This window comes from Anarrhichthys ocellatus, unplaced genomic scaffold, assembly GCF_004355925.1.
Source record: "Anarrhichthys ocellatus isolate YVR2014 unplaced genomic scaffold, GSC_Weel_1.0 scaffold6, whole genome shotgun sequence".
NCBI lineage: Eukaryota > Metazoa > Chordata > Actinopteri > Perciformes > Anarhichadidae > Anarrhichthys > Anarrhichthys ocellatus.
This window is the reverse complement of record NW_022280036.1, coordinates 14,969,973-14,991,426: the sequence shown is the minus strand read 5'-3', so window position 1 is coordinate 14,991,426 and position 21,454 is coordinate 14,969,973. Positions and strand designations below refer to the sequence as shown.

The window sequence follows — 21,454 nt, the reverse complement described above, 5'->3', positions numbered from 1 at the left end:
ATCTCCGACTTATCTTACAGTGGTGGAGTTGCCAATTCATACTTACTTAAAAATGTATGCTTTCATTAAGATAACAAGAGTCGAAAAAGCAAAAAAAGCATCAGGCGGGCAGCTGAGGTCAGCGAGACCTTTAGGAGTTCAGAAGTTAGAAAGAGTAAGGATATATCCCTCTACTGCGTACATTTTAGTTATGTATACGCATCACATTTATTCAGTAATTTCTTCATTCTGTGTATTACCACTAACCCTCTTCATCCGTTGGAGACCATTTTAGTGTAACTTTAGCCGCCATTGTCACAATGACAGCAAAGACAGACCATTGTCGTATTCATGAATATAGGATGTGGACGTTGTCACCTTGATGTCAGCCATTGGTTTGTTGACTGCTGTTTTGAAGCCTCAAATTCAACATTGTGGCCCTCGCTGTCTTGGTTTTTGGCCGTCGCCGTCTTGGCTTTTTTCAACCGGAAGTGGCACGAGAGCGCGGAGTTAGTTCTACTTCTATTACTTCTTCTATACAATCGGACTTCTTTTTGACATTAGAGGAGTCGCGACATTAGAGGAGGCACGCCCGTAGAAATAATGCAATTTTAAGGCACTTTTTAGACCAGGAAGTTGCCGCCTGGATGTATTAAGGAAATCAGACAGTAAGTGTATATTTTACACAGACTAGTTACTGACATAGTAACACTATCGGAAGAGTAAAGATTATGTATGCGTCTTGTAGAGACGGATGCTCTTACACCATTTTAACATCTGGCTAGAATGCATCTTCAGATTTCAATCGGACTTGAATGCCTCTTGCATGCATGTACATTTGGCTTTTTTAAGCTCAGATAGCTTTCCGATCCTCCAAAGACATGTATTAAATAATTATAAATGGGTTCAAAATTGTGATGTTACAGGCTATAAAACCATTACTATGTGCTCCACAGATATTCAATGCAGTGCCTGCTTTGCTAACAGGCTTCTTCTCAAAAGAAAAAGTTTGTACAGAACTGCCAGATTTTATATTATTCTCACAATTTAAAACGGTGAATTGACTAAACTCTTTTTCTGCTTAAGAATGGTGATTTAAATTCAGGGATGAGGATGATGGTTAAAATGGTATTTGTGTTACATTAAAATCAGCACACTCAGTAACAGAGAAAAAAAACTCACAGAAATGTTGCAGTGCCTCAACAGCTGGTAATGTGCAAATAATATCATACACCTCTGCACGTTCTAAGACCTGAGTCACAATAAACATGGATGCTATCGAAGGGAAATGACCACTAGTTTCAAATAAAACATCCAAAATGTTGTGCCATCATTCAAAAGTACAGAAAAAGGAAAAATGTACGACCTTCTGCAGTATGGCTTCATTCAGCTCTATTAACAAGCTCTAAACTCAAGCCTGTGCTCAATCCTTCTACTACAAAAGAACACAACATAATGAGATAAGTGTCAGCCCTATCCAATATATCGGTTTACTGTGGAGTTAAGCGAGGTATTTACTAAATCTGTTCAAAGGCTTTGAAACCACCGCTCTGCTTACATCTGACCGTGGCCTTTAAGAAAATATACTCAGTGAACTTCAACCATATGTAGTCTATGAGTAATAGTGCAGAGTATGGGCGACTGAGATGCTTCTTTTACTGAACTGCATTAAGGAGGGCCCACCATGGAATCACAGAAGAGTAAGAGCAGAGAAAGTTATGACAAAGAGCCATAATCAATACAAATACTGCAGTTTCAAAGAATTTCAACATGCACAGGAAAATTAATTTCGGTATTATCAGTACATGTGTTCAATTTAAAGTTTCACCTGGTAAAGGTGGAGTTAATTTAAATTACTTTTAAAATATATTTAAAATATATTACTTGTGAACCCCACCTAAACAAGGCATAACTATGGTAGCGACATTATTTTTAACAAAAGATACATTTGTGTATGTATGAGGTACCTTAGTGCTCTGCGTGCCCACAGACGGCTATAATTACTTTTCCTCCTTTTCTGATTCCACCAGTGACGTCAGGAGAATCTTAACTCTGATAGGCTTTTGCGACTTTTGCAAAGTACAAAGTTGTATAACATGTAAATGATAGAACCACACAACTTTGAGAATTTGGTCTGTGTGCAGTTGTGCTGCTGTAAGTGCATGAAAACGTGAACTCAGTATCAAGTACAGTTGAACTAAATTGCACATCCCTGATAATGATCAGTAGACCTTTTGCATAATGCTAATTTTAATAATCCTAAAGTTTAAAAATCCTTCCCTGATTCATCAACCTGTCTTTATCTGTGATGGGTATATACTTACTGCAATAAATCAACGAGGATTAATGGCTTTTACCTGGATTCACCTCGTCAGTGCATTTCATGGAATGAGAAAGAGATCCTGACAGCCTATACACTCAACTATGTGGTGTAAATAATGAGCTGCTATAGATATTAATCTGAAGTTGCACAAGCAGAATTCTTCTGGGGGGTGCACAGAAACAACTGCAATAAACCACGTTGTCATTGTGACTGAACATCATCGGCATGTGTATAGATGGGACAACACACCCAGAAAATCCTTTCATTTACACTTGAGTAAAAACGATGGGGTTACAGTATGTAGTAAGCTTCGTCTCATTAGAAACGACCTGTTTTTAGGCAGAGGCTCTGACTGTACTATAATGAGCAGTTGAAGAGAGGAGAAAATGTTTAATGCATTATCTCCCCTTTTATCCCGAGGATGAGAGGAGGGCCAGTTTCTGTGGGACGTTCAAGTGTTGGTCATGGATTTTTGCATCTGTGTGTTTTTCCGTCAGAGTATATGTCGTACAGGAGTATGTGTGTACGCGCACACAAAGAGAATAACTAACCTCATCTAGACATGTACTTTCTTTTTCTTTTTTTGACGCTGATGGTTCTTGCATTTCCCTCAGTGTTGTGCATGGGCGCAGGCAACCAAAATGCCGACGCTACATTAACACGCATAACGGCACAAGCCGTTTCCCAAACGTGATAATGAGCGCTGTGATTGTGTGAGATCAGTGCTATCAGGCCTGTGACCACGCTGCAACGATACACATCAGATGGTGTAAATGCGCTGCACAAAGGTTCAGCTGGAGCTCTATCATCCTCAGGATCAGTGCTGCTGATCCACTGCAGAACCATATGGCCCCGCTTCACTTTAACACGCATGGATTAAAGGTCTGGTTTACCCGCCGCGGACGCTTCCTTTAAAGCTCACAGTATCCCTGTATGTGAAGTTCTTCATCTATTTTTTAAAATATGTATGAATTCTGTATGAAAAGGGCTTCACAATTAGACTCGCCTTAATAATAACGGTTTTACAGCACATTTAGTTACACAATGCTCTTAACTGGAAAACAAATGTATATAAAAAATGAGCCATATGCCAATTTACTGTGATTAATTTTAGATAACGCTAAAGGTGACGCAGAGGAGCTCCGAGTGGCGAAGAAGTCCTCGGCTGTGAGATATTAACTGATTAAGCACTGATACAAGGGTAAATAACAGGGATTGTGACTTTAATATGTTAGGCTATTAATCTGCTATCACATGTCATCTGTAGGGACTTGGCCTCAGTGGAGTAATCTGCTGGGTAAGGCACACACACACACACACACACACACACACACACACACACACACACACACACACACACACATATAGCTGGGGAATACCCAGTAAGTCACACAACTGGTTAATTGTAATTTCTTGCTACTGTAATTATTTGACTGTGTGATGATAATTACTAGACCATAGAATGAGAGCAGAATATGTCAGGGTACTGTAATTATTTCACACATGTTGTATCTGGAGTATTCGTGTTGTATAAAATTGGATAAACAACCCTTTTTCCCTCCTCTCGTCACCTCTGATGTAATTCTTCCATTTCAAACCGTTCTCCCTCCCAATGCGGCAAATACAGATGCTCGTTCGGGGATCCTCTGCGACCGACACCGACGTATCGAAGCACTGTTGAGTGTGTGTATGCAACGCACCAGGCTTCCAAGTAGCTCCAATGTAAACACACCTGTGTCCTTATCGTGCAAGATAGTCCACGTGGGGCAGGCAGGAGGCGGATGGGTCAAACAAACACAGGACTTAAGTCCACAGGACCACTGTTTGTGTCCCATGCAAAACTAAAAGTAAATTTTGACAACATTCACGTCAGTCGTTTGTCACGTGTGGTTTGTCAGTCAAGTTTACATCAACCACGCTCTTTTCCTAAACCTAAGTGTTTCTGTTGCCTAAACCTAACTTCCTGTGAAGACAGAAGTTTATTTAGACATTTTGCATGAAACAAGCGTAAATTGACACGCCATCCCTAACACGTCCAAAATTGGCGCTAAAGTGGTACATAGAGCATCATAGTTATAGGGGGCACTGACCAAGCTGCAGTGTTTGATGCATTGAGGTGAGAATTTGTCCATTTTATAGCTGTCTGTTGATCAACTGTTGGATGGATTGTGAAATTTTGTACAGGCGTTAAAGGTGTCCTAATGACTTGGTGACCTCTCGGTTTTCCTCTTGCTTCACCAGAAGGTATATATGTTTTCTATCTCAGTATTAAATGGATTGCCATAACATTTTGTACAGACATGCATCGTTCCCAGAGGATGAACCCTAATGGCTTTGGTGATCACCATGACTTTTCCTCTTATGCCACCACCAGGTTGACATTTGGGTTTCTGGTGACATTTCATGACACCTCTTAGATGAATTGCCACCTTTAGCCATCTAGTGCCATCAAATAGCTGGAAGTGAATACCATTTCCATAGCGGTACTTTGTGTTTAATGCTAATTGGCAAATGTTAGCATGCTAAACTGAGATGATGAACATTATACCTGCTAGGCTTTAGCTTGAAGCACCTCTACATCACAGAGCTTCTAGCATGTCTGTAGACACTTTGTCTTGTTGCCACAGGTCAACAGTCTATCATTTTTCCTACTTATATCTTCTCCTCCTCTCCTCTCCTCTCCATTGTAACAGCTGTGGTTGCCTGCAGCGTTCAGTGAATGCATCTTTGGCCTGTCATCCAGAGGAACATTAGCACACTCATCAAGCAGGACACAGTACATACAACACTCATGCAGAGCACACACAGTACTTACTCGCACTATTATGTTTATAGTGTCACTCCTTACTGTGCACCCATTGCGTGGCTCAGGTATAGATATGCTGATACCAGTGGCTCGTTAGTGGTAGGGAGTGCCTGTTTGTGAAGGAAAAGGGAGGAGTTGATGTGTGTATGTGTGTGTGTGTGTGTGTAAGTAATGCGTGTGTTTGTGTGTGATGCAGAAAAAAGTGGCTGGCTTTCGTAGGCGCACTGATACAATTGATAGTGACAGATATATGTCTAATTAGTGCAGCCTAAGCTCGGCTGTCCTTACCTCTCACCAGCCCGCTGTGAAATTGGATTAATTTACCTCGCCTTAATACACTGTATCAGCCATGGAATTCAACCAAAAGCAAGTTTCTTCAGCAGATGTGTTGCTAATTTGTAAAGAAGTGTGTTTAGAACTTTGTTTAATCTACATTTCGTGTTCACATACATACGTACATACTGTAAAACTGTACCTAGTGTGCACTCTCTGTCTTTCTTACACACACATGCCTGCAGTGTGGTGAGTAAGTTGACTTCTTGCTCGTAGTCCAATTAACTTGGATCTTCTTTACGGCGGAGCTAAGGTTCTTACAGAGACAATCTGTTTAGGAGGAACTCCTTAGGAGCAGCTCAGTCCTTAAAACAAGCAGCAGACAACCTCTCCTAAGCTTTTTTTTCTGACTCCATCTGTTTCCATCTTATGCTAATGGTTTACTAAGTCCAGCCAGAAGCTCTTCCAGAAAAAAATCATCTCAACCGTCCACGCTTTGCCCCTAAATCCCCAGTTGATACTCATAATCTCTGCTGTTCATATTCTGAACCCTGCTGGAGCTCATGGTCACAACATTATTGATATAATTGGTTTCCCATCCTATTTTTGATTTGCTAATACCAGGCAACACCAACCGACAGCCCTGGTCATTTCAGCGATAGGATAGTGTTAACAGCCCTGCTGAGCTAAGGGAGGCAGAATCCCGTCTCCAAATCCTGCAGTTGCATGTGAGTATAATTTATCTGGCATAAAGAAATTTAGATAATCAGGATTAAGTTCAAGGAGCGGTTTAAAATGGCTTGTAAAATCTGTCCGTCTTATGTTCTTTTGTGCTCACTCATTATTCCCTCAATTTTTCTACACATTGTTATTCTCTTCAGTCTCTTCTGCATCGCTCTTTTTAAAAAAAAAAAATCTGTGTCTGTTTTGAACATGACTGCTCTTTGCCAACAGCACCCCTGTGAAGTACAGAAACGTCCATCTGTAAGAGCCTCTGCGTGGGACTTTGTTGTGATGCTGAGAGGAAACCACTGAGCGAGCGAGGCGATGAGCGATGGGGAGAAAGAAGTGTGAGTGTCTACTGGAACAGTTTGGCCCTCCGAAATACTGTCACTAAACCTCTATTCAAACATGATGCACATTTTATGCTGTATGGAGTTTGGGTTCAAAGCTAATACTGCAGCAAACTGGTACTGTGAGTAAAAACAGTTGTGTCTATAACAGCCACGTCAAAGTGATTAAAATAAATTCTTAATTCAATTGAAATTAAAGTAAATTAAAGTTTCTTTGTTTATAATTGAAGTTTAGAATATTTGTCTGTTTGTAATCCTCATATATTAAGAGTTAAAGAGGAACTTAATGCCCCCTTATTACTTAAAAGCAGCCATTAAAAGTCTTATTTACAATGAATACACTGTACGTGCTTTATGTTTCCTTCCTCTGTTGATGAAACATTTCCTAAAAGAATCAACTACTTCTGTTTCCGTCTGATAGCTTCTTTGCTTCTGGGTGCGGTGACCTTAGACAGATAAAAGTTACTCATTGCTGCTCGAGGAATTACAGCACTAAACACGCTGCTGTATGCTGGAAGTCACGAGATGACAGAGATGATCACTCAGTGCGCAGACACTGACGGACACACACACGCACAAACACTGACCCAGAGAGATTGCTGAGTATGTGCATTTTTCTGGTCCCCAGCCATCTGTCAGAGGTTTTTGGGGGAATGTTGATGATGATGGGGGGGTTGACAGCCGTTCAGGACAGTTCAGTTCAGCATGTCACAGGAGGCTGACACACAAATGTACGCGCACACACACACACACACACACACACACACACACACACACACACACACACACATTGGAGAGGCATTTATGCATGGACAGACATATTGGACACACACACACAAAAGGAAGCAGGACACTGAGCTGCAGTCTTAAGTTTTACTAGCAGAACTGTAGCACAACAAGTTTGTCTGTTTATAGTGTATCTATGGTATATACATATTTTTTGTATTCAGCACCCGATTGCGTCATTTTACAGTACATTTGTCGTCACTATCTAAAACATATGTGAAAGTACCTGTATGGTATATCAGGTGCTCGATTACACACTTATAAGTATTTTTCAACCTGCTTTTTTCCGCTCTATTTTCGTAGTTGTGTTAAAGTGACTAGTGGGGACAACAATTTTTGAAACTGGTCCAGTATTAAACGAGACACCTGCAGACGGGCTGCTATCAAATTTCTGTCTGACGACATTATGAAAAAAGACCCAACAGAGAAATAAAACCTCTTTCTTTACCTTTCACTTGACCCGGTCTGTTTGTTATTGTGTGTCTCGCTCTGAGGAGTCTCGTTCTGAACATGCACATTGTCGAAATTATATAAATATTCAGGCGTCACATTGCAAATCTTTGAAATAACACTGAGCCACACTTTTTGTACTCCGACAACACCGGCACTCCTCCCTCCAACTCTCACTCACTTTTCCACCGTTGTCTTCCGGCAACAAGTCACATGACACAATAACGAACAGAAAGCAAAAGGTAGGTTACAGACAATATGTAACATACGCTATGCAAGTTTAGCATTTTCACAACAAAACTCTGAACGTAAAGCTAACTTGTGCTTTAAACGTAAAGCTAACTTGTGTTTTTTATAATATAATATTTTTATAATATCTTCACACACCTCCTCATGTAGATGAAAGCATGTAGACACTGATACAAAATAAACTTGATGGAAACAAAAATAAATTGCAGCGGTTTAAAGTCAAAAACAGTCAGAAAACTGCGTGGCACCACTCCGTACGAGCAACTACCTGAAAGTAATCCTTCAGTGACTTAAAATCGACAATGTGACTTAAAGAGACATGAACGTTTCAATAAAATATAACTATTATTACTCAATAGTAGACCTGAATTAAATTTTTTTATATATTAAGAATAGAGGTGATTATGATAGAATATCAACATATAAATAGCAATAAACAAAATTAAAAAAACATGAATTCTATAGACATATATAAATATATATATTTGTTACTAGCTATGTTTACATGTGCTTACAGCTTTATAGAGCCAATATTCTCTCCTTGATGATATGAGCCAAAAAATTTGCTTCTTCAAGTCTTGTTTATTTTTTGGCATAACTGCTCAGCTACAACAGAACTACAACAACATGAAAAAGCCAGAGGCCAGTTTGCACAGACGAGGAACCGTCTCCAGAACGCGAGCATGCCAGCCATCCAGCCGGCCGAGTGCTGTGATGTACAGACCAAGAGGTTCTGCATGCATGTTTCATTGCAGGCTGCAACAGCAACAGAGACCTGGGCACTTAAAGCGGAATTTCAAATGATAACATAAGAGACCAAAAGAAGAGGCTCGCAGGGTTCAGCGGGTTGTGTGTGTGTGTGTGTGTCTGCGTGTGTGCATTTTCATGTGCAAGTGTGTTTATGTTTGTGTGAGGTGGTATGCAAGTGTTAACCTGCCGGTGTGGGAAGGCTAATCTGAAAGCAAGTCAATGCTCTGTGTGTGTGTGTGTGTGTGCGTGTGTGTGTTACTGCATATGAGGAAGTGGAATTACTTTAGCCAAAATTAGCAAAGAGGTAATTGGGCCACGAGAAGAGAAAATGTGTCGTGGTGATTTTTGCTCTAATGACATAAGAGACTCTGAGGAGCTGAATCAAATAAACCGTGTGTGTAAGTGAAGCCGAGCTGCAGCTGGGTGCTTTGTTGTCGTCGGCTCATGACAATAACAAAGTGTGTTACAGTCTTACGTTTACATCCCTGCGCTTGCAAGGGCATCACATAGCTCTCGCCTGACCTCCCCACATGTCGTGCCCACATGTTTCTGCTGTAACATAAGTGGACGTATGCCGACCATATGTTTTGATTTAGTTGCGGTAGTTTGGGTGGACCTCCTACTTTATTTCCAACTCTGTCATACACAAACATATTACACACATCAAAAAGAGACAGAAGACAGAAAAATGAAAGGCAAACAAAGATGGAGAGATTAACCCAACTCTTTTCTTTGCAATGAAAATGTAATCATTTCAGAAATAATCTATGATTTTAAGTCCCCCTGAGCCTCTTTACAACTACCTCTTTGTTTCGACCTACTATCTACACACTGACGGTGGAAACGTCAGTCCCAGCCTATTTTTCTGTTTTTCAAAATGTCCCTTGTACACAAAATTGTCAAAACTAATGTGCTGTGTTAGTGCAATCATTTAAACACTAAATGAGGGCGTTCTTTCTCAGCGCAGGATGAACCATTTTCACTTGGATACTTCCGTGAATACATAAAACATGAAATGAAGTGGCCTGTTCATTTGAGTTAAAGCTGCTCACCCAGTGCACACACACAGACCAGTGTCTTCTAGTGGCACTGATTTGCTGACTGCCCGGATGAATGAATGGTCTCTTTTAGATATAAATTTGGCCTAATGGTTCTTATTGTGAAAGCTTCAAGAGTATGTTTTGAATATGCACATCACATGACCCTACCGTTTAGATGGTGGCCACCGTATCCAAAATTTGCTCCATAGACATAAAAAGGACTTGTATCCACCATGAATATTTTTCTTGAACCTCACCTTCAGGCCAAAATATACACGATCCATACCTCAAAATCTAATGTGCATATTGTCCTTAAAGTTGTACAGAATAATCATGCTCTCAAGGGGAAAAACCTTTTTGAGCACTATGTTTTAGGCCTACAATTGGTAGAACTGAAGGTTCACGTGGCAAAGAGTAAAATGTTTTTCTCTGTTGGGCCATGGGTGAGTGTCTATGGATGTATTAGGAGAAAACCAACGGCAATGGCCTATCCTGACCCTCACCACGCGAGGTCAATGTCGAACCTCAACTAGCTACGCACGGCGGGTCTGCCAAGAAAAGCAATGGGATTCATAATTACACGTCGCTGCCACTCAGCCTTGCTGCCAAGTTGGCCCAGTGTTCACTCACAGGATTGCAACAAAAGAAATACCCCATAAAGCACTTCCCCATGGCCCACCATTATAGAAGAGATGTCTCTACTAAACCTTGAGGGCGTTTTATTTGTAAAACATTCTCAGGGCCTAGAAATAATGTATTTTTCATCACATCATCCCAATGTTAAGTCTATGGGCCGAGTGGGAACGAGAAACACTAATGCACATTTGCAGGGTCGCACAACATGGATGCAAAGCCGTAAACGGGGAAAAACTTTAGGCCGATGCACTCTCATTCAAGTTAGTGGGAGTACGGTATCCACTTCTTATAATGCATCAGTTGTCTGTGGCTGTCCATCTCCTGTAGTTTGTAACCTGTAGTATCTCTAGCGCCACCATCAGATCAAAATTTCAATTTGTACAAAACTAAAGTTTCTGTCGAAATTCATATGAAACTAATGACATTCCCATCAGCCTCAGCTGCACTTTGTGTTTAGCACTAATTAGGGAAATGGTTAACATTACCTGTTAAAACACCAGCATGTTAGCATGCCGACATTAGCATTTAGCTCAATGCACCGCAACCTCACAGAGCTGCTAGCATGCCTGTCCACTCTCACTATGTGAAGTGGGCATGGCTAAACTATGAGAGGTGTTGCTCTTTAATATTCTTCAAGATTCTGACATCTTTCTTGATATTTTGTATTCCATTTTCAGAATTTTACTTTTTTCCTCTCCTTACACATCAGAAGTCCTAAACTACATGGGGGCTTCCTTTCTCTGCCATCTCACCCTTTATTAAACTCTCCTCTCCTCTCCTCTCCGGCTTGTAAGTGGGTGGAAATCAAAGTGCATTAAACATTAAATATGCTGTCAAGAGGCAGAAGTCTCTCCATGCTGATGATGATGGGGAAAGTAGGGCAGTGAGGGAAGAGGTATGGATGGAGAGGAGGAGGAGAATGGACACAGCAAAGATGGAGGGAAAGACAGATGGAGACAGACACTGAAGAAGCCGTGAGAGAGACACAAGAGCACATAAATACTCATATATATTAGATTTGGAAAACATCTAAACTGATGCTATTAGTCTAAGGTGTGTGTGTGTGTGTGTGTGTCTGTGTGTGTGTGTGTCTGTGGTTAGGTGTGAGACAGATGATACGTGCCTGGACAGAGTGTATCCTAACCTGCCTCGTGTGGCTGGAATCAGATCCCTGAACGCACACTGAACAGATTAAGCCTGCTGGCCAGTTGCACAATATACATTTGTAAAATATGCCTCTATTTCTGCTTTTGCTTTTAAGTTTTTGTTTGTGTCTGGGACTGACAGACAGAAACAAACACATTGACTTCACCGAGGCTCACACACTGTGCTGTTAGCTCTCTCTCTCTCTCTTTCTCTCTACCCCATCTCTCTTCTCATTTCTGTCCATAGCGAACTGCTTCAGCAATATGATGCGTGCTACAGAACTGACGCTAGTTGTACTACAAGAAATAGTAAAAATGTTAGAGAGAGAGATTGACTCGGCTGAAAGGTTAAACCAGGCCTCACTCGCTCTCCTGTTACTGTGCAGACTAGCGAGATAAACCACTTTCCCTGCTGCCACAGGCCATACTCCCTGAAATTTCAAAGTCAAATTTGCGTTAAATGGCATACCAAGAAGGAACCTGTGTTGCCAGAGCAGCACAACATATTTGTTAAAATCCCATCGTGTACGAGTGTGTGTGTTTGTGTGTGTTCTGCACCACGAGAGTTGATATGAGCTGATTCTGCTGCTGAACCCAAACCTGTCCCGCTGCGGTGAGTGTTAACAGAGTTTTATGTAAATACTTTGGTTACCACCATTGCTAGCCTTGTAGTCAAACCAGGCATAAGGGAAATTATGCCTGAACTTGCTATTTGTATCCTGTGTGTCGTGTGTATTGTGCATATTCTTTGTGGTTCATTAACAAGTGAAACCACAAACAGCTGAATAGACTGTGCTTGTGTCAGTATTGATATAATTTGGATGATTGCAGTCATTTTGCTACAGGTTTGTTGATACTTCGGTCCTTCTTTTTGACATTTAAGGGGTGGGTCTTACCATCTGTACAATATGACTTGAACACAACATTAGCTCAGCTGAGAACAAACAATGGAGACAGGAAAAAACAGAAAAAAACAGCCATGCTGGCTCTATGAGGCTGTACTTAGACACAGCAGTGATTTAAAAACTGAATCCTAACGTCAGCATGCTAACATGCTCACAATGATTATACCAATTTACTGATGTTAAGCAGGTATAATATTGACGATGTATGTTCACTATCTCGTGTTTGCTACTATTTGTTGTACCCGCTCATGTTTTTGATGCATCATTACTGTATGTCCTCACATAAATTAAGTTATTGTGTGTTTGACTGCTTTCTCTTCAGCCATTATATAGTTATAATTCACATGATACATGATCCACCGGTATTTCTCCATATATGTATATTAGACATATTCTCTGTTTGTGTAAAAAAGGGTTTGTTTTTGTTAATATCTCTGCTGTTTATGTTTAAAGTGCACTGGTGTGTGTGCATGCCGGTGGTCGGATGTCTGTCCGTGTGGTCTCTTCAGTGTCGTCAAGTGCAACTTTTAACAGAAAACACCTTTTTGAATCCTCATGGTGTGTGAGAGACCTCAGTCATTGAATCCAACCCGAAACGTCTTTATTCTCAAACCTACTTGGATGGTTAATGCCTCAAACTAACTACCTTTTAATGGTTGTCTCAGTTGAACGGGTTTGTGTGGGATTAGATTAGATTCTGTTTTTTATTTATTTGTTTGTTTTTGCTGTGGTTTTGTTTCCCTTTCAGCCGTACATGACATCACAAGCATCATGTAGCAAAACAAAATAAAGTAAAGGGAAAAAGCAATGGTGGCACAGCAATATGTAGTCCTAAAGAAAGTTGTTGAAACATTTAGTCAACCAGTTGATCAACACAAAACCAAAATGCAACCATTTTGACTGCCAATTTATTTTCATGGCCATCTATAAAAGTAAAAATGCCAATCGTTCGATCTTTGGCTTCAGCCCTCCAATTTAAACTTGCTAGTTTTCTAAGACTTTTATAATAACAAAATGAATATCTTGGAAACCCAAAGAAAGCACCATGGACTCGAACTACAACAAACTACAACCGGCATTCCTCACTAACCTCCAACATCCTACAAGCCAAATAATGAAGACAATCATCTGCTGTGGAAAATTATACAGAGATCCGTACATTTCATTTGATTTAGTTTTGTGATACAGGATCCGACTTTATGTTTGGTTTACCAATAAAATAAACTGTTGCAGGTACCCTAAAATAGATGATTATTTTATATTTTTCTCTGCACCGCTGTAGTATAGTTTGGGACTTACATAAGCATTTGTGTCATTCAAGGCGGACATAGTGGAATGAAAGTGCATGAAATATTTAAAAGAAATCATCAAACAGGCTGACAGTTGTTGACTTTTTGACAGTTGGATACATGGATGGCCTACCGTTGTCACTGCTGCTGTCAGATGACGAGTAGAACAGTTTGAATGAGTTTTGATGAATGTCCACCACAACACATTGTTTTGCATGACTGACGGACACAAACCGTCTCAACACCATCTGAGCACTGCCTAGTGCCATGATCAGGATCAATCCAAGTTAGCAACATATTGACTGCCTTGAAATCTTGATCCACTCTATGAAGTGAGGAAACTCTGTTGCCACTGACATTCAATATCAGCCTGTGTGTACACTCGGAGATATTCATCTCCTCGGGGTTATTGCTGCCATTTGAGAGTAAGAGGGAAGATAATAGCCCTTTTGAAAGCTGAATAAAAATAGCAAAACTTTGGTTGGCATCCAAGTATGAGCATTGGTCTACAGAGGACTCAAACTCTCCCCGCAACCAAGCTGAAGTCCCACACAGACAGCCGAAGAGTGTTTCTCCCAGTTTACTCGACAGTGTGTTGAATGAAATATCTAAGACCGAAATAGAGATGAAGGATGAATGAAGATCCTGCATGGTGTGAGGACTAGATATCGCTGTAAAGCACATCCAAACAATGGTAGCATGTTAATAAAAGCGCCTACAGACTGTGTTCATCACACTGAGATGGAGCTGATAAAGTCTTGGTCACGATCTGTGTCAGACTGTCAATTTTGAGAAATGTCTGATTGTGTGATGGAGTTTTGGTGAATCGTACTGTTACGAACAAAAAAAATAAAATAAAAACACCATAAGGTGCCGGCACCTCTATATATATATAAAAAACTCAGATGGTGTCATAAAATTCCTGTTTTTAAAAGGGAGTTTGTGGTCATTTCTTTTTTAGCCGTTTAGCCTTACACTAGCTCGCCAGTGTGATCTGCATCATTTTAAGCTTTCGTCTGATTGGTGGGTTTGTAGACATGGCTCGTAGCAGCAAACTCTGAATTTCTGACACTGCCCAAGTGTTGGGGTCTGGTTTTTGGTCAACAAGGCTTTAAATGTCTAACGGTAAGACCGCCTTTTTAGTTGAAACATTTCTCTGTCAGGGGTGTCAACTTTTGTCTGGGACTACCCAAAATCACACAAAGTAAACAATGATTTTTAACCTCTCATATTGTTGAATTTGAATCATATTTAGAGGCCTGAAGTGGTAAAACAGACGAGAGAGGAAGCAAAGATTTGAGGAAATTCTGAGAAAATTATCAAATATAATAAAATTGTATGTATCAGAACTTTGCGTTTTCTAATTGCAACACACCAGATTTATCTCTTGAGCTCATAGGGGTCCTGACTTCCAGGTTGGGAGCAAAGGGCTCGCTCTTAAATGATTGCATGAGCTGCACGATGGCATTCTAGGATTTGAGACTCACAAAACTCTTGGAAAAGCTTGCGCCAAGTGATACTTATCTTGTATGTCACAGTCCACATGACAAATCAATATGTCAGGGTTTTCTGAGCACAAGTGTAACCGACAGACATGTTTTCTGGGTTTGCTGGCAGGTTTAAGGAGTTAAGAATAGTGAGATGTGAGTGCACCGCTGCGAGACTTTTGGGAGTGTTGTTCTGTACACTGACTTCAGCGTAGAAATGTCTGTCCCTTTCAGCTAGACAACAATCTTTCTCTCACAATTTAAATCCAAGAGACGGCACGTAAAGTCCTCTATACCAGAGCCTCATTCATCCAGATCCACAGCAAACAACAAGCAATAAGACTACTCTATGTAATAAAGACATCCTCGCTGACACATTATGCTCCTGTGTGTGTGTGTGGTTGGGGGTTGGGGGGTTAATCTAAAGAGAGAGTTCATGAGCCTACAGTAGCTTTAGGCCCCAAAATGCTCTTTGGTTGTCCCAGATTATGATAACCTACAGCAGCGATGAATCCCACTGCACAGAATTGGAGTAAAATCACTGAACGGGTCGTCTAAAATCAAACGCCTTATACTGAAAGCACTGCAGAGGACATAAATAATATGCTGTACAGAACGTGCTGTTTCATTGAATTGCAGTCTCCCATTGATGCCAATCAGGCTGGTTTTTTGGGGGGTGTTTTTTTTGTTTTTTTTTAAGTGATCCGTCCTCAGTCGACACCTGAACCTCTAGTCATGATCAGTTCATGTTTACTCTGCAACATGGGCATCTGGATTCATTATTGATGCTGTGTTGGTGCCGCTGCATGTGGAAAGGGTGGGTTTGGCGCACGGGGAGTCGCCTCTGAAAACCCCAACACACACACCGTTTAACAGATCCTCGCCTCTGAGTTTCACGTATTCACACCCTGAATTAACGAGGCGGTCTTTTTTTTTTTTTTTGTGGCCCCAGAAAACACCGCTTGAACATGCTTCAGGTGTGAGCTACCCGCAGTAACGAGACTGCGATACTGAGCCAATGCAGCGGCAACACACGCCCCTCCGCTCCGCGCTGCCCGCCTGTGAACACACACACACACACACACACCCCCCCCCCCCTATCCCCACCGTCGTCAACGGACACACACACACACACACACACACACACGGAGTCTGGACCGCCTAAATGAATGAGCAGTCAACACGTCCCGCGCTGTGAAAATGCATCTAGATGATACTGGATGGTGAAATGTGCAAACGCAACCGTGTGACACGTTTCAATGAGGGGGGGTGTATGAGAGCGCGGCCGCGACTGAGGCGGGCGTGCGTGCAGCTGGGTAAAAATAATTTTGAGGCGTGCGCCCTTCGAAGCATGAAGGCACACATGTAGGATGTACATGAAACAAAAATCACACATTGCTCAGGTGTAAATCATGAAATGGTTTCTTTTTCTTCTTTTTTTTCTTTTTTCTTTTTTTTAGAGGGGGCACATGGTGGTCTACTTACGCACTGCCTCCTTTTTAGGGTCTAGGGCACAGGCAGTCTGCTGTATCTGGCCTATTTTGTTCTGGAGGACCCAGACCCGCTGGTTGGTGCTAATGATGTCGTTCTCCAGCTCCTGAAATATGGAGCAGGCGTGCCGGGCCAGGTCGGACAGCTGTCGCAAGGTCCGGGACAGAACCACATTACTGATGGCACACAGGTCCTCGAAAAGCAGACCTTCATCGTTGGGGATCTGGTGCCTGCAAAGAAGCTGCGGCTCCGCAATCCGTTTGGCGAACGGCATTTTGCACGCCAGAAATAATAGGAGTTGTAAGCCAAGCGTAAATTCCCACTGCCTAGACGAAAAAGGAGAAAGGGGGAAACAGACAACATCCAAATATATAAATCCACGAGAAACCCGATGAGGTTCGGGCCGACCGCGCGTTATCCCCGGGCGTCAATCCAAAGTTCCCAGATTCTCCTTGAGATCCTCCATCCTGCTGATGGTTTGTGGGGATCACTCACACTCCCGCTCAACACACGGACACACATGCACACACATGCAGGACACAGCTAAGCCCAGGTCAGTGGTGTGAGGATGCGTGTTGAGTCTGCGATCATGGGTCGCCTCCTTGCAGCGTCAAGCCAGCCATAACGAAAAGGAAGCAACGCTTTAAACCTTCAAAATAAGAGGCTGGGTAGAGGAGAATTTAAAATAACACCGATAGCGGAGGTTTGCGAAAGCCATAGGAAATACACAAAACATAGGCGTTGACAAAACAGAAATCAGCAGCATACAGAATAGGTTTCAAATGCCGGTTTTTATACACACTAATATTGTTTCATACTCAGACTGCTAGCCATAAGCTTTTATTTTGTAGGTCCGTCCTTGCTTTTCCGGTTTTAGTATGCTCATATTTCTGGGTAATGATGGAGCCTGTCTGTGGCCTGAGCTGTGCGCAGGCTGAGAGGATGAGAGAGTAGACTGAGGTAAAACCCGGAGATGTGGATGTGTTTGGACAGGGAGCGGTCAGGACAACCAGAGTACAGCTACACGTGTCTCATCATGTCAGGACACACTGACAGAGGAGCATCTTCAACCATGTGACCCTGTAGGTGATCCGCTAACGCAGAGGACTAAAACTACTAAGACAAATGTTCATTTCTATTCGTTTTCACTCTCAAACATTTGCACCTGATAACATCTGGACTAATGGAGCAATGCACAGTGGTTGATCTATATATAATTCATAAGCAGACAGCAACGCTCAACTCTAACAGAAGAATTTCAGGTAGTTAATGAGGAAATTTCAACTTATATTTTAGGAGTTAACTAAGCCAGTTTGATCTGGAAACGTAATGTTTCTTAACTCTTTTACTAATGAACTTGTCAGTATTTAACGCCAGATATATCTTCTTTATGCTTATTTATTTCCCTTTCTCAAGATTCATCTGAAAGTAGCTTGAAGTAATGACACTGAAGAATACTGATGATAATAAAGACAGGTTGAAAACACTTTTGATAGTATAAAACTATTTACATTAGGTCCATATTTTTATATTATAAACTGATAATAACTTCACTTTGAATATCCCAGACTAGTGCTTTAAATATGGAGGAAAGAGAGACATTATAGCACGCGTCTGTCGCGTTACCAGAGATTTTATTAAGAAAATGGTATTTAGTGCAACTTGCATTCATTACTTTGTGTCCTAAATTATGTTGTCTTTGTCGTAGAGGCGACGAGAAAGCTCCACCTGCTGGCAGCAGAACACAGTTTGGCTTCAGTGACAGAGAAACTTACAAATTAAAGTAGTTCTGCATTAACGCATGATTTCAAAAAATAATTCCTGCTGTTATTCATCATTATTCTACAAGTTAAGGTCAGTGGCTGGATCTAATAGTTTTTAAATGGTGCTTCAATTGTGCTTGGCTTCAGGGGGGGGGGGCTATTTGGGGACATGTGTCAAGTCAAGTATCTCGAGTTTGGGGAAACAATGCACATGCCCAAAGCTTTTGTTTTCCAGCTGCAATCTTTTTCGAGTACTGTTGTGGTCATGTGCTCGTAGTTAATATTTCTGTTAAAGAAGATGCAGTCGCCATGAAAAATGTGGATTATCTTTGATTGGTGCCATCAGCCGCTGGATATCGGTATAGACCAAACCTCTGGTAAAAATAACCAGATTTAATGTGGCGTGGTGCTGTTAACCATCCAACCATGATAAACAAGTCACAACAATTAACAATTTAGGAAGCACACGATCAAAAATAGTTCATTCCCAAAGTGTTGAAAATGTTTCCTTCACTCCCGGCCAGTTTTAGACTTAGCGTATAGTAGATGATTAGAAAACAATACAGGACTAAACGATATTTAAATGCAACATATTGCAGAATAAACCGGTAGAATATAATGCAGTGCACACTTCTCTGCATCCCCCTGCTCAAACACTGAGAATTTAAACTGTGAACTCAGAAAAGTTCAGCAGGAGAGGAGCCTCCAGTATACTGAAGCTGAACGATGTCCAGTGAACAGATTTCTTTTTTTTTTTTGCTGAGTTGAGTTCCAGGTTGCTAAGCCAGGCTGTTGTGTTTTTCATTCAAAGTAATTGTCCTATAGCCTCGAGGCTCAGTCTGTATATATATATAGACATGTCTGCTGTAAACTTGCTGTGGCAGCAAATCTGAGGCGGCATAGATTGACAGTGACCTGTCATGCACTTCACTCCGAGCTGCCGAGAAGACAAGCGTGACAACAAATAGTACAATGTTCTATGTTTGCGTCCCAGCAAGCAGTAAACCATGCAGTGATGATTCATAACGAGCCGAGTGGAATGAACAGTATTGTTGCTTGTTCAAACGGACAGTGTGAAATTGTGCGTGCCTTTATATTTGTCCCTAACTCGAACATATCTGGCTGTATCCGCTTGGATTTCATGTTTTCTCTACACATGTTACTGTAAAGCTCTTTGTGACATGTGTTAAAAAAGGTAGTATATACAATAGCTTTACTTACTTACATTTTCACCCTTCATCTCCTTTTATTTTGAATGTGAAGCGTGGTGATCATTGCTTTAAATCCTATGAATTTGACATTTCACATCCTCAGTGTCATGATATGACAGAGATCTTAAATCTGCATAGAGAAGTGAACTGACACAATAAGTGGTGCAGTGGGGCACTTCTACTCCGCTACATTTATTTGACAGATGTGGACACTGCACACTAAAGGCTCGGATGTTTTCAGAGCCTCTGGCGTGATCAGACTTAGTAATAAGAGTGATAACAAAAATATTTGTTCTGGGGAACCCCTCTTTAAAAATGACCATCCATCTCTTCCTATTTCACATCAGGCCATATCTGCAAATCGTGAGAAGAGCTAAACTGTGCATGAATGAACGTTCCTGACCATTTTTACTGTTATTTCCACATCACTTATATTATCTCGAACATGCAAACCAGCTTTATGAAGAGATATACGTTTGAAGAGTCACAACATGGTTTTATGCATGTGTTATTGAAAACATATCCACATGCTAAATACTTATATAAATGAGACCAATTAATTGCATTTAGGCAGTCACTTTTTTGCTCTCATCAGTAAAACAAACAAAACGTACTCTAGCCTATCATATGAGATTCAATGTTATAAGTAGGCTCCAGTTATCAGAACAATACGAGCGTTCAGGCTCCCTCATGTGGCTCAAAGTTGTATTGCAGATATAAATGTTAACTTTTCCATGGTCCATTCCTGCTGTCCTGTGTAGACTCAATGGTACTTTTGTTTTAAATGCAGGACTTTTCCTTGTACCAGAGTATTTTCACACCATAGTTTTGCCACTTTTTTTTGGAAAAGCATCTGAAACTATCACCGCGTTTACTCAAGTTCTGTACTTTTTGAAGTTACTTCTACACTATGTGACTGTTTCCATTTAATGCTACCTTACTTCTACACCACTACAGCTCACTACATATTTTACTTTACTTTTTTACTGCACTACATGCATGTGACAGCTACAGTTGCTAGTTATTTTGTCACTTACATTGAAACCACATTAAGAAGAGAATGCTTCACAGCTGATATAGACAGGAAGAACACTTCCAGCAACCAATACAGTTTTACATATGGTCATGTAAGTATTGTTTACAGTAAGACAGCCAGAACAACAATGTGAACCTGTCTTTTAATCAACATGATCGCACCAACTGTGTCCACAGAAAGGCGCTGTTGCATCAGATGTGTGTTCCCTGGAACTTTAAACAGGTGCACAGCCTTTGAGTGCATTTGCTGCTCTGGTTGAAACATGATCAATTAACATAATGGCACTTCAACAGCACAAATAAATAAATGTATGACGTACAAAAACAAGCCTGAATCTCAGCACTAATGAGTGTCAAGCTAACAAAAACAAATTGTAACCTAAGGCCAGAGTTATTTTCATGTCTTTATTTTATTGATGTTTTAGTAGGTTATTGCTTGATTTGTTGTAGAGAAAGAGTATTAAATTATCTTCTGCTGTTGGTAATAAATCCGAATAATAAACCTTGCCCTTGTGGCTGATTTCTTATCAGCGTTTAGGGCCTAACAGTTCATGACTTGTATATTATCTGGTGCTGGGAAATCCACCGCTAACCAGATATGAAGCTTGGATCCTCGTCTAATGCTATTGTTTCCTGTTTCCTTGACTGTTCCCCTCAAAGGGTCATGTTCGTTTAAGAAAAGACACTCCAATAAGAAAATCTGTAGAAAAACAAGGAACCCAAGTGCACTTTTTCCTCCACTACCTTATATTATGTTGATGAT

General features: G+C 41.0%; 1 protein-coding gene across 4 annotated transcripts in view; it reads right to left on the bottom strand.

Moving 5' to 3' along the window:
• nhsb (Nance-Horan syndrome b (congenital cataracts and dental anomalies)) overlaps positions 1-17,279 on the bottom strand; it is a 50,731-nt gene extending 33,452 nt beyond the window's left edge. For all 4 annotated transcript variants that reach the window (XM_031846160.1, XM_031846161.1, XM_031846163.1 and 1 more), the window contains exon 1: positions 16,677-17,279. In XM_031846160.1, coding sequence (XP_031702020.1) covers positions 16,677-16,956 — 280 coding nt within the window. In that variant the 5' untranslated portion in view covers positions 16,957-17,279. The remainder of the gene's footprint in view (positions 1-16,676) is intronic.
• Between the last annotated feature and the right edge of the window lie 4,175 nt (positions 17,280-21,454).